Here is a 13,072-nt window from a genome sequence, read left to right as displayed (position 1 = left end):
AAGTTTTAGGGGAAAGGGTAGTATAGTCTTTTCATAATTTTTTTAGTTAACCAAAGGGTATTTTAGTATTTTCATACCCAAAAATCACCCCTTAGCAGACACTATGGATTGGGGGAAGTAATTTATATCCCACGATTAGTTTCAATATCCCCAATCACACGTTCTTATCATAGGGTCTCTCTATGACAACTATCTGGTGTCTCAACTCTCAACAGATAAAGTGCCGGCCGTATCAGTTCGTATGGGTTGTATTGTATTTTGCAACTTCATCATCCAACGGGAATTGATATACGAAGGTCAAACTTATGAAGGCACCGAGAAATAATTTATCGGCACACGTCTGGGTGCCCACCTATAGAACAAACTTGATCGACTGAGCAAGCTACAGATACTCTCAACTCAAATAACTGAGATCATGGGGCAGAGATTGTTACTGCATACAAGACCAATCTCACATTATCATTTAATTTTCAGAAGCTTTTATGGTTCAGGAGGCAGTGCTCATAATAGAGGAACACAACTTGAACGTTTTGTGAGGGATGAGTGTAAGTCTGGAAGGATCAGGAAGCTTGATGATGGGTTGAGATACTTTGATCAATTGATTTCAGAAAGGCCATTGCCGTCCAACTTTACATTCTGTCATGTATTGGGATCATTATCCAAAATCAAGTGTTATTCGGATGTGATTATGTTGTACAAGAAGATGAGTTTTGCTGGGGTGCAACCCAACATCTATACATTCACCATCTTGATTAATTGCTGTTGTCAATTAGGCAAAGTGAATCATGGGTTTTGTTTGCTCGGAGAGATCATAAAGAGAGGTTTTCATCCTGATGTTATCACTTTAACTACACTCATTAAGGGTTTGTGTCTTCAAGAAAAGATTGATTCTGCAATCAAGTGTTCGACAAAATGACTAAATCAGGTGTTCAACCTGATGCCTATACATGTAATACTCTTATACATGGGCTCTGTACAACTGGTCAAGTGGGTCGTGCTCTTCAGTTAAAAAATAACATGTTGAAATGGAATTGCAGACCCGATGTTGTTTCATGTAATGTCATTATAGATACCCTTTGCAAAGGAGGTTTACTTGATGAAGCTTTGGTTCTCTTCTCTGAAATGCTTCACGATTTCAATGTTGTGTCCGATGTATTTGCTTACAATACTTTGATTAACGGGTTTGGAAATTCAGGCCGGTTAAAGGAGGCAAAGAGACTCTTTGACGAGATGGTTAGTAGAGGAATCTCCGCAAATGTAACTACTTATACTTCTTTGATTCACTGTCATTGCCTACATGGTCAACAGAAAGAAGCAAGAAGATATTTTGATGAAATGATGGATCGACGGATTTCACCCGATGTCGTAACCTTCGGTGTATTAATAGATTCACATTGTAAAGATGGGATGACGGAAGATGCTTGGGGGTTATTTAAACTAATGGACGAGATAAACATACAACCTAATCAGATTACTTATAATTCAATGATGGATGGTCTGTGTTTAGTAGGTCGTTTGCAAGATGCGGTGAAACTGTTTGACTCGATGGTAGATAGGGGCCTAAAGCCAACTGAGTCCAACTATAGTGTGTTAATCAATGGGTATTGCAAAAAGCGTAAGGTTGATGAAGCTATGCGGCTCTTCAAGAAAATGGGACAAAATGGATTGAAACCAACAACAGTTTCTTACAGTATAGTATTAGCAGGATTATACCGAGATGGAAGAGTTGGGACTGCAAGGAATTTGTTTAATGAGATGTTATCTTTTGGTCTATCTCCAAGTATTATCACATACGGCATAGTGTTGGATGGGTACTGTAAGAATGGAAAACTGGAGGAGGCAATAGAATTGTTTGAATCCATGGAAGGTACTGCTGGTATCTCTGCTAATGAATATATGTACGCTATTATAATTCATGCCTTGTTTCGAGCTGGCAAGTTGGAAGATGCAAGAAAACTATTTAATGAAATCCCCAGCAAAGGAGTAGTGCCTGATGTAGTGACATATAGCACAATGATTAATGGCGTCCTTGTTTACCAAATGCTCGAACATATGATATTCTCATTCAGGGATTTCTTATAGCAAAGGAGACCGACAGGGCATTACATTTTCTACGAAAGATGCGTGTACAAGAATTTGTACCGAATGATTCTGTATTTTCCCTTTTAGTTAACACTCTCTCGGCAAATGAACTAAAAAATCTGTAGTAGTTTTTTCTTGTGAAACATTTGTAATTGTTGGCGTAACGGAATCTATATCAATCGCAACATATTTGGTTTAATCTAAAAACACAGAGCAAAGAGTCTAGAGATAAACTATATATACAACCATCCAGTGACCAAACTGAGGGCAGAGAACGGCACCCACCAGAAGCAAATACTATAAAGATTAAAATTCATTACTCTAGTGCTGCAGTTTCCATGGATTCATTCCCAGCTTTCAAAGGGTGCGTAGCTGCATGTCGTAACTGCTCGAGTCCCACTAAATCTGAAGCTGGCGTAACATCTGGACTGTCATAGAGCTATCAAGTGAAGACATCTGATTTGGAAGATAAAAATTCAAAAAAGATTGGTTGTTCAACAGAGAATGGATATATCACTAGGAGATAAGGTTGGTGTTGTTTATCTCTGTTAATACGACTTGGTCTTGTGGATTCACATTCTCGAATTTAAACGTACAACCATCATACATTTGAATATTTTGTCTAAATTTAATTCCTAAAAAATACTGATGTATAACCGCTATAATTCTGGAATTTGGTTCACAACTTTAAAAGGTGTGCGCTTGTTTTTCAAAAAGATAGGTTCAACACAGAAAGAATGGATATTCAATAAGAGGCAAAAAAGTGTTGCATAGCCACAAGGTTTGGAGTTGTGACCACAACCAAACTCTTATATTATATACAAACTTTGTGAGTTCGCCTCGGTCTGCGACCACCTCTCACGGAATCTCAGTCTCGAGGGAATAACTTCTTTTTGTTGTCGTAGTTATTCCGGTAGATGAATTTTGCTCTTTACTTTACATCTTTAGCTTCATTTTTATTGGAATAAGCTATAAAACACGCCATCAATTTCTTAAGTGATTATATGGGACTAAAAATAATGAAACCAAAATTGCAATTTTCTCCAACACCTTAATTAGTTAAACCTGTACTTTTCTTTTGCCTTCTCAGCCAAAATGAAAAACCCTTAGGTGGCAACTGTCTCCTACAACTTACTCGTACCATTGCTGGTTAACTAAAGTAAGGCTACTCTCTTGTCTTTACCATCAGAAAATTTTATTTTCGTTTTTAAATGGAGAAGTATATAATCATGGATGCCCACGTAGGAAAATTCAACCAAAACATGATTAGCGTATGGAACACACCACGGAAATTAAATGACAAATGGGATTTGCATCCCAGCTCGTAACACATGATGATGGACACTACCAGAAAGGTCATGAAGTATTTTTGGTATCAGTAGTCAATTCGAGAAGATGTTGTATGGGTAGGGGAAGACATGAATTAAGAAGCCAGATTTGAAATTGACCGAGTATTTCCAACAAATATAAAGATGAATCAACAAGAGAGCCAAGGTACATTTGATGCAACTTTAACTAACAAATCCATTCGGCCCGACTGTTTCTGTCAATCATCTATTTTGTTACTCGCTTCTTAAAATGTGAACCACTACAACTATGGCTAGACACTCTCGCATTGAAAGACTTATGGATCGAACCAAAATTAGACCAGTTACCAGCATGAGCAGGCAAAAATATACTCGTCTAAATAAATTCTGTCTAGATAATTTTACATTAATTTAGTAAGTAATGTATACATTTCTATCAAGCAAATCTCAACCCTAATGTATCTCTAAAACATTTCTTCTCATTCAGCAGCGACTTATCTGCAGAAACCCCACACATCCTCCTCAAAACGGGGATGGATCACCTAAAGGGGTCTCTCTCTAATTCTGATAAGAAACAATACAGGAAATGGAAATGCATTTCCTTTTGTTCTTTAAATGTGGAAGCTGACTAATCCAAGCCAAACTCAAAGTGTGAGAGAGAAGTCACCTCTCTAATATTTATTACTTCACCAATGTTCTCCATATGTTCTTCACGTAGACAAATAATGACCATAGAGCAAGTCCAGCTGAGATATATAACAAACTTACACCCAATATAACAAGAATCCCCGGTCCTGCAAGACTGTAGAAACAAATGAAAGAATTGAATAACATGTGACAAAATAGTTTCTCTGGAAATGGAAAGTTGAGCACCATAACAAGAATTCAGACCTGCGGTCTCGAGCAGCCAAGAGAATCGTTAGTGCAGTCATTTGGGTGGCAGTTTTCCACTTTCCCAAGCTATTGACAGCAACAGCCTGACGATAGTGACATTCAAGGTTCAGCATTCATCTCAAAAGATTATCTTCAGAGAATTCATAGGAAATAAATAAATGGTTACAGAGGCTACAGGTGAAGATTTAACCTTGCCAACTTTACTATTCTGAGATGCGGCCCATTCTCTCACTGCCGACATTGTTATCTACAAGAAAGAAACTGCAAGAAATCACGACAAGCCAAGATGGGCTAAAAGAAAATATAACACAAATATTTTTTTAAATGTAGTAAAACAAAGGGCAACAGAAAATACCAAGGAGCATGGAATAGCTTTTTCATAATAACCAAGTTTCATGAAACAATTTGGTGGATTCAAGCTCATGTTGTCTCAAAACTATATAGACCTTGAAAAATAGCTACGACATGTATAAAGGCTCTGACGTCCAAATTCTAAAATGTACATTTTTGTGGCGAGAAAACAACAAACAAATGGGAAGTCCGAGTTCGTGTAGTCATAAAATAATACTCCTTGCAGAAATTGACTCATCAATTCTACCAAGATGTCTTCTGTTCACAGAGCATATTACCATATCATAAGAGATCTGAATCGTCTTCGATTTTAATGTTGCACTTGGTTAAAAAAATACCACTGATACGTCCTCAAATCTCAGATATTAATACATAATAATACTGTACTATATGCTAAAAGTTGCATATCCAAACCAATGTATGTTTCAGGCCATGTAGGGTGCCCTGTATTCATTCCTTCATACTACGATATGTTCCTGCTAAGGTTTAAGGGTTTATGCCTATCTCTGCTAGGAACTTCAGTAACATGTTCATCTCGTTTATATTCAAGCAAAACAAACGCAGAAAGAGATAAGTCGTGAACAGTGATATTAAATTAGATTAGGAGCACACTAAAATAGTATGTGTTCACCTCTCTACCGATGATAGCAACAGAAGGTACAGGCAGTAACCATGGCACTTCACCAAACACAGCCACTTCCAGAGTCCCCGTACATAGTAACACCAACGTCGCAGCAACCATAAGCTGCGTTCATTCAATTAACATCAAATCAGATAGAATTCTTGAGCTGCATTACAAAACAAACACCTAACTGGTTCCAAACTCAATACTATTTCCACATTCCTTTATTTATTTGTGTGATAGGACTCCTTATCTATCATACGAAGCCTGGATAAATTCCTCATCACAAATATCCGCCAGTAAAGACAAAAATGAAAGAACGAAGAAAGAGCCTACCTTATCGGCAACAGGATCCAAGAATGCACCAAATGCTGTGCCTAACCGCATCTAATATACATGTTATAGATTAGTATTAGCAACTGCAATAACAGAAGACCCATAACATATTTTGCTGAAGGATAAGAGAGTATCAATCCATATATCAAGAATTACCTTTCTAGCAATATATCCATCAAGCCAATCTGTAATTGCTGCAACAATAAATATACTTGTTGTAGCCGTTGTTGCCCAATATCCACTCATGTAAAAAGCTAGTGAAAAGAAATAATATGTCAGACTCCTTAAAACTACGATCCTTTAAGAAAGTTAAACAATGTTAAGAAAGTTATACTACAATGAAACTCAGATTTAGAAATCAATGAAAAATTGTACATGCCATTAAAACTACGATCCTTTAATGTCTTGTACACAAAAAATCTATTTTAATTTTTTACTTCTTCCTTGGTTATTGACTGGTGAATGTGTCAAGAGCGGCCATATAATTGTGATAGCAGCGGTATTGTAAAGCAGAAAACGACTAAATTTTGCCTCTTTCTTAGAAGTTAGCCAATTATAAGATGTGTTTCATCAAGGCAATGGTAGAAATTTTGCACTTGCTGCATAACACTAATCTTTCATTGAAAATACTTTAGATTGTTATTCAGCTATGATGTCCAAATACAGGTAAGAAAGGCGTGTGGTTACAAGAAGCTGCGACATAGCTCAAACACCTCAACCACATTGAATATGTCATCTTAAGAAAGTTATACAATGAAACTTATGCAATACTGACATTAGTTATCGAGCATTTTATTGTTCATCCCTTGTTAAAATTCCATATGACAATTTACTATTCCTGAGTTGGATTCATATGGCGTTGGATTCATATGGCGTACATTGTGTAAAAGGCTTCCCCACTTAAAAAGAGAGGAAAATTAACAATCATCTCAACGCATTGGTAATGTTTCAAATTTCAAAGCGTGTCCTTCATGAATCTCCGTATTAGAACCTAAAACAATGATTAATCATACATATCCGCAAAGTAGGAAAAACAATCTGAAACTGAACCACAACAATTTTATTTTCGAAATTTGATTAATCCAATAATTAAACTCAGGAATGAATAACTTATCCATCAAGAAAAAAAAGGGTTTCCAATGTATCACATTTGACATAAACATCAAAGAAACATGCATACCTAAATTAATCAATTAAATTTCAAATCTCTAACCCAATTAAACAAAATAAAATAAAATCAGATCTTGATGATGAAAAAGATACTTACTACTAACAAGAAGAGGAACAGCAGCAACACGGCCAAGCGTCAAGATCGTCGGCAATGTAAGAATTGTTGTAATCTCATCATCATCTCTTTTTAATTCTTGATAATGATTCTCATGTTTTTGATCTTTATAATTCATATTGCTATTGCTATTCAAGAATTGAACACCATCTTCTTTCTTCTTTTTATTATTAGATGAAAAACCCATATTGTGATTCTCAGAACCCAAACCCTCTTTGCTGCTATTAATTTGTTGAATACCTAAAACTTCTAATACCTTTCTTGTCTCTCGGCGCATCTCCCAGTTTCCTACTCGAACCCTAAACCCTTTCCTTCTCTGTCTCTGAAACAACAAACTCTACCACCACCGCTTTTCACTTTCGGCGATTCTCTGAATCTCCTCCATTCTTTATACCTCCACCACCAACAAAAACAACATAGGAGATTTTATTTATTTATTTTGGTTTTTCTTTGTGATTTATTTATATACGGATATTATTCCTACACCAAAGCAGCAGAAACCTAGCTCACGTTAGTAACGTACAAAGATCTTGTTTAGCCTGCGCACCCCTGGTTAATAGTGTAAAGCCATTATTGGATTTTTCTTGCTACCAGTAAAAAGAGAAAAATGGAAGGAAAAAATTTTCAGATCCCAAATTTCTACAAAAAGAGGATGAAATTAAATTTCCTGGATTTTAGGGGTGAATTCTCTTTTGGGTGATTATTTTGTAGTGATCTCATATAAGGTATAAACACGTGTAATGTCAATTTGTCGACGTCGTTTTGGATGGACGTGCAATTGTCGACTATATACTAAAAATATCTGTTGTGCTTATTAAGGCAAAATCTCTCCATTTTGGTGCAGATGGCCAAATGGGGTTTTGGATGGAGGAGTTACGAGGAGAACATTTTTGACCCTTCCATATGTTGAATCCGATTCCCAGAACAAGAGAACCATCCCAGGACCGGTTACATGAGATGGTTAAGTTCTAGAGTGAGATGATTGCAAAACGTGTTTTTTTGTTTCTAATACTTGCTGGCAGTTCAATTGTCTTAATCCTAATAATGCAACTAACTTTCATCTGTGTGTTTCTCTTCAAAGGTCATTTGAAAGATAATTTTTCTGGTCGTTAAAAACTAATGGTTGAATTTTACATTTGATAATGGTAAGTTTGATAATGGTGAGGTTAAAATGTGCTCGCTTTTTTGGAGCATTGTTCGGTTAAACTCACAAGTTTTACTATCTCAAACTTGTTGTCTATTTTAGGTGATCAAAATTATATCTTGATTTTTAGTCTATTAAGTCAAGTTTCGGATAGATTAGAATTGTAGTTGAGTATCAGAGATCACCCTTGAAGACTGGAATTCGACAAAGACATTTGGAAAAATTTTGTATCGGGTATGTGAAGACTGAACCATTCTATTTTACTCAGTATACTATCATTTTATCTATTGAGACTATGTCGTATGACTTATAGTAGAATTACAAAGAAGATGTTTCGAGTCAAGTTTGTCTTGTGAAAAATCTCGAAAGATGTTCAAAGGTCCTTAACAATATTAGTTCCATGAATTAATTTGTGGATCAATTGAAAATTGTTATAAAACATTGTTATTTACTAAGATGCCCCCATGGCTAAGATAGGTCTCTTCTATCTATATAAATAGAGGCCTAATCTCTCCTCCTCTCTACTTTGTGTTCTCTTTCTCTATTCACAACACGTCATCGGCCATGTAGCTCTAATCACAAAGCTTTTGGGTTCTAGTGTTTATTTTATTTTTATTTAAACCCTAACTTTGTTTATTTTTGGGTTTTAGTTTTTCACCTTAGCCTGCTTAAGATCAAACAGTTAAGCATATACGCCCGATTTAATTGTTATTGTTTATTGGTTGATTTGACTTTATTTAATAGTCAAGATCATACGATATATGATGTATTTTTTTATTTTTGTTAATTATTTTGGTCTATGTTTTTAGCATCAGTGATCAATGTTATTCATAGAACTAGATCACCCAAAACTAAAGTCGAAAAACCAAATCTAGCAGAAAAACCAAATTTCTTCATTGCTCTCTAAATGAATTCCCAACTCATTGTGTCATATGCTTGGGAAATATCCAATTTAAGTGCTACATTTCCTCCTCTTCTTTTAACTGACATTTCATTAACTAATTCTGAGGTAAGGAGAACTTGTTCATGGATATTCTTATTCTTAATAAAAGCACATCGCTGAGGAGATATAATTCTTGGCAGAAAATTACTGAGTCTCATAGTAATGATTTTAGTTATAATTTAAAAAAAAAATTACTAAGACTAATTGGTCTAAAATGTTTTGCACTTTTAGCACCTTTCATTTTTGGAATCAAAACAAGGAAATTAGAATTCATACCACTGGGAATGAAGTTGTTCTTCCAACAATATTGATTAGCCTCCACCAAATTATCTTTGATAATTTCCCAAGAAAATCTGTAGAAAACCCCAGTGAATCCATCTGGCCCAGGAGCGCCATATTGATTTAAATCAAAAGAAACATTTTTAATTTCATTCTCATCCGGAATAGCTTCTAATAAAGAGTTATCATCATCAGTAATAACATGAGGAACAACTTCAAATATAGAGTCATTTATATGAACCTGCTGATGTGGAAATTTCCTACTAAAAAAATCAACTAGAACATTTGTTATGCCTTGCTGATCATTAATGATCTTGCCAGAGTCATCTTCAATCTCAGTAATGGAATTTCGGATGTGTCTCAATTTAATGCTAGTATGGAACAACTTGGAATTTATAACACCATCCTTTATCCAATTCATTATAGCCTTATCTCTTAAAAAAAATATGATAGTTATTAGCTGCATTATCATATTCCCTTCTAGCAGAGACTAAATTATTCAAAAGTTCTAGATTATAAGGATCATTATCAGACTTACTAGTTTCCTCCATCACCTTGTCTTCAGCTTTTTGCAGATTTACTTGAACACTGCCAAATACCTCCCATTTCCAGGTCCCCAAATTTTTTTTCAGTCTTTTGAGTTTGTTGATAAAAACATATATAGGATTACCCAAAATGTCTTCATTCCAAGAATCATACACAATCTGGAAAAAACCAGGATGAGAAAGCCACATCTTCTGAAACCGAAAAGGAGAGTTAGGAGATTTATGAATTATTGTATTTGAACCAATCAGAGGACCATGGTCAGATATACCCTTGCACCCACATGATAATACCAACCACTATAAGTTTCCAACCATTTAACATTGAAAAGAACTCTGTCAAGGTTACAAAGAATTCTATTATTACCATACCTACCATTACACCAAGAAAATTCTAAACCACTTTTAGGAGTCTGAAGTAGACCGCAATAATCAACACAAGAATTAAAATCACTAACAACAGTAGAAAGAGGACATCTCCCACCACGTTTTTCCTCCACAGAAAGAACAATATTGAAGTCCCCTAAAATAATCCAAGGTTTATTCAAAGAGTTAATATCACACATGTCTTGCCATAATTCTCTACGGTTAACAGTATATAAATCAGCATGTACACCGGTCACAAGAACTCCACCAATTTCAACAGTGATACATTGTTTCGACGAAGCAACAATAGAAGTAGTAGAGATAGAATGATTCCAATAAAGCCAAATGTTACCTTTCATATATCATTCTCAGAATTATGAGTTATTCTATGGTGCATACCAGGAAGTTTCACACCATTATTCTTAACTTTTATTTTAGGTTCAACCACCCAAACAAGAGATGGATTATTAGAGTTACCTAAAGATTTCAGTTTGTCTTTGGCCCTTTGTCTTTTTAGGCCTCTAATATTCCAAAAGATTATCCTCATTTAAGAGAAGGGGGTTGAGGAGGAGTAGACTTCCCCTTATCAACAACATGTTTCAAAAATTCTATATTAGATTTCCTAGTTGCAGGTGGTTTTACTGGTTTTGAGGGAGGTTTTTTCTTAGCTCCTACATTTTTAGTACTAACAGTAGGCTCAAGTAAACTCTTAGTAATAGATTCAATATTTCGCAAAATAATCACAGCTTGTGAAGAAGTTCCAAATTCAAGTAAGCTAGCAGTACTTACCTCTTTATTTCCCCATCTTCAGAACTAGAATCTTCACTTTCCTCATTCTGTAAAACTTGGTAAGGATTATCAGACAGAACTATATTTTGGATATGATTAATTTGAACTCCAGAGTTAACATCACCATCAACATTAGCTGCCTCTAAGATATTTTGTTGAATATTTGTTCCAGTAGGAATTTCTGGTAAAGTAGAAGATGATTTATTCACCAATGTATTACTTGGTGATGGAGAAGTTTTTGCCGGAGACTTTTTTGAAGCATTCTGTGAAGTTTATGCATTATGACTATCTAAAATCTTTTCAGAACCAACATTCTGCAACTTTGAAGGAATATTTTCAACATGAATCACAGTCTCCGGTTCAGTAGATTGTTTATTGAATCTACATTCAGATTGTAGATGGCTAACAATTTTGCATTTTGCACAAAACTTAGGTAGATTGGTTAGAATAACTCCTTGAGAAAAAGCTTCATACCTTGTGATAATCCAAAGCTTATTAGGAATTAGTTTTGCTAAATCCACTTCGATCAAAATCTTAGCATAAAATCCACTCTTGTATTTGAGTGTAGCTGTATCCACCTTAATAGGGTTCCCAATTGCTCTACCATGGCGAAAAGAGTTTTTTCATCCCAATACTCCAAACTTAACCCAGGAAATTGAACCCATTGATTCTCTGGTGGGCCCGGAGATGTGTATAATTGAAGCGATAAAAACGGGGGCCTACAGTAATACCGCAAGTGCACGGTCGTCAGTTGTAGCTCGTGCAAGTACGGGTCGATCCACAGAGATCGGGTGTGTTTTGGAAGTGATTTAGCTAATTGGGTTCCTAGATTTGCTTTGGGCTTAGAAGCCTTTTGGCTTAAATTGGGCTTGAGTACTAATGGGTTTGTTCACAATAAAATGAACTGAGTTTGGGCTCAGTTAGTCTTTGAAATGCAAATGGGCTTAGGCCTTAAACTTAGGCTTTTGATTAAGCCTGAATTGGATTGGGCCTTAATAATGAACTTGGGCTTTGGTTTTGGTCTTCTGATGAGCCCAAGTTGTGCTCTGGGCTTTTGGTTTTAGAAACTGGGCTTGGTTACTGAGGACTGGGCCTTAGGCTTCACTGAAGTGAATTGGGCTCAGTTGGATTGGCCTTTGCTTGGCTGCAGGAGCAGCAAGTCTGCACAGCAGCTGCAGGAGAAGAAGTGGCAGCAGCTTGGCAGCAGGCTTGGCAGAGGCAAAGAAGCAGCAGGCACCAGTAGCAGCAGTAGGGCAGCTGCACAGCAGGTAGTAGCAGCAGCAGGAGCAAGAGCTGCACAGCAAGGCCAACAGCAACAGCAAAAGGAGAAGTGCTGCAGGGCAAGTGCAACAGCAACAGCAGCACAAGGAGTGGTAAACAGTGGCTCTAGGCCAAATTGGAAGCAAACCAGAGAAGCAACAGAGTTGCAGGGCAGGGAAGAAACAACAAGGCAAAAGCAATGGAAGAACTAAACAGCAAAAACAAAAAAAAAGCAAAACAAAACAAGAATGAACCAAGGCCTAAGGCCAAGGGCAGGGTTGTGGTGAAGCTAACAGAACAAACATAGAAAAGAAATTGTGGATGGGAAGTGCAGGGAGATGGATGAGAGTTTCCTTTACCTAGCCAGTTCACCTAGGTTAAGTTCTTGTCAAATATCTAGTTAACCAACCTTACAGCCTTAGCTAACCCCTAGTATTGGCTGTCTGTTTAAGGCACAACCAATCACAGACTAACTAGGCAGTGGTTTACTAACTAATGTAGCTAATTAATTCCTTAGAGCCACCACTGACCCCTAGCATTAGTGGTCTTCTTACAGCACCACTAATCACAAATCAGTTGGGCACTTAGGAGTCTAACTAGCCTAAGCTATTTTAAGCTCAGCAAAAACCATCCTAATAGCTAACCATCATGGTTCAGTTGTTCTCTCACCCTAGTGGGGAATTAGAACATGTTGCAGTTAAGAGTCCTCATGGTTGTCAAGCATCAAAACTCAGAATAAGAACATGTGAGTTAAACAGGGGACTTACAAGCTCATGTGTAGAAACAAACACACAAACTAATTAAGACAAACATAACATGGATAATACAATCACACACAGAACACAACAGGATATAGCATAACATAACAAACA

General features: G+C 36.4%; 2 protein-coding genes across 2 annotated transcripts; one reads left to right on the top strand and one right to left on the bottom strand.

Moving 5' to 3' along the window:
• Positions 1-912: 912 nt before the first annotated feature.
• On the top strand, positions 913-2,082 carry LOC113311702 (pentatricopeptide repeat-containing protein At3g22470, mitochondrial-like). Its single transcript, XM_026560509.1, has one exon. It carries the CDS (start codon positions 913-915, stop codon positions 2,080-2,082), a length of 1,170 nt encoding a protein of 389 aa, XP_026416294.1.
• A 1,676-nt stretch (positions 2,083-3,758) lies between these two features.
• Positions 3,759-7,553, bottom strand: LOC113313808 (CDP-diacylglycerol--glycerol-3-phosphate 3-phosphatidyltransferase 2-like). The gene is made up of 7 exons (XM_026562597.1): positions 6,860-7,553; positions 5,749-5,846; positions 5,593-5,643; positions 5,266-5,379; positions 4,474-4,530; positions 4,281-4,366; positions 3,759-4,191 (listed from the first exon to the last, which is right to left on the bottom strand). The coding sequence occupies exons 1-7, from the start codon at positions 7,152-7,154 to the stop codon at positions 4,071-4,073; spliced, it is 822 nt and encodes a 273-aa protein (XP_026418382.1). The 5' UTR covers positions 7,155-7,553; the 3' UTR covers positions 3,759-4,070.
• Positions 7,554-13,072: the final 5,519 nt, after the last annotated feature.

Source organism: Papaver somniferum, chromosome 9 (assembly GCF_003573695.1).
Source record: "Papaver somniferum cultivar HN1 chromosome 9, ASM357369v1, whole genome shotgun sequence".
In the NCBI taxonomy this organism is placed as follows: domain Eukaryota; kingdom Viridiplantae; phylum Streptophyta; class Magnoliopsida; order Ranunculales; family Papaveraceae; genus Papaver; species Papaver somniferum.
Note: the sequence above shows the minus strand (reverse complement) of the source record. Positions and strands in the feature narration are given on the sequence as shown.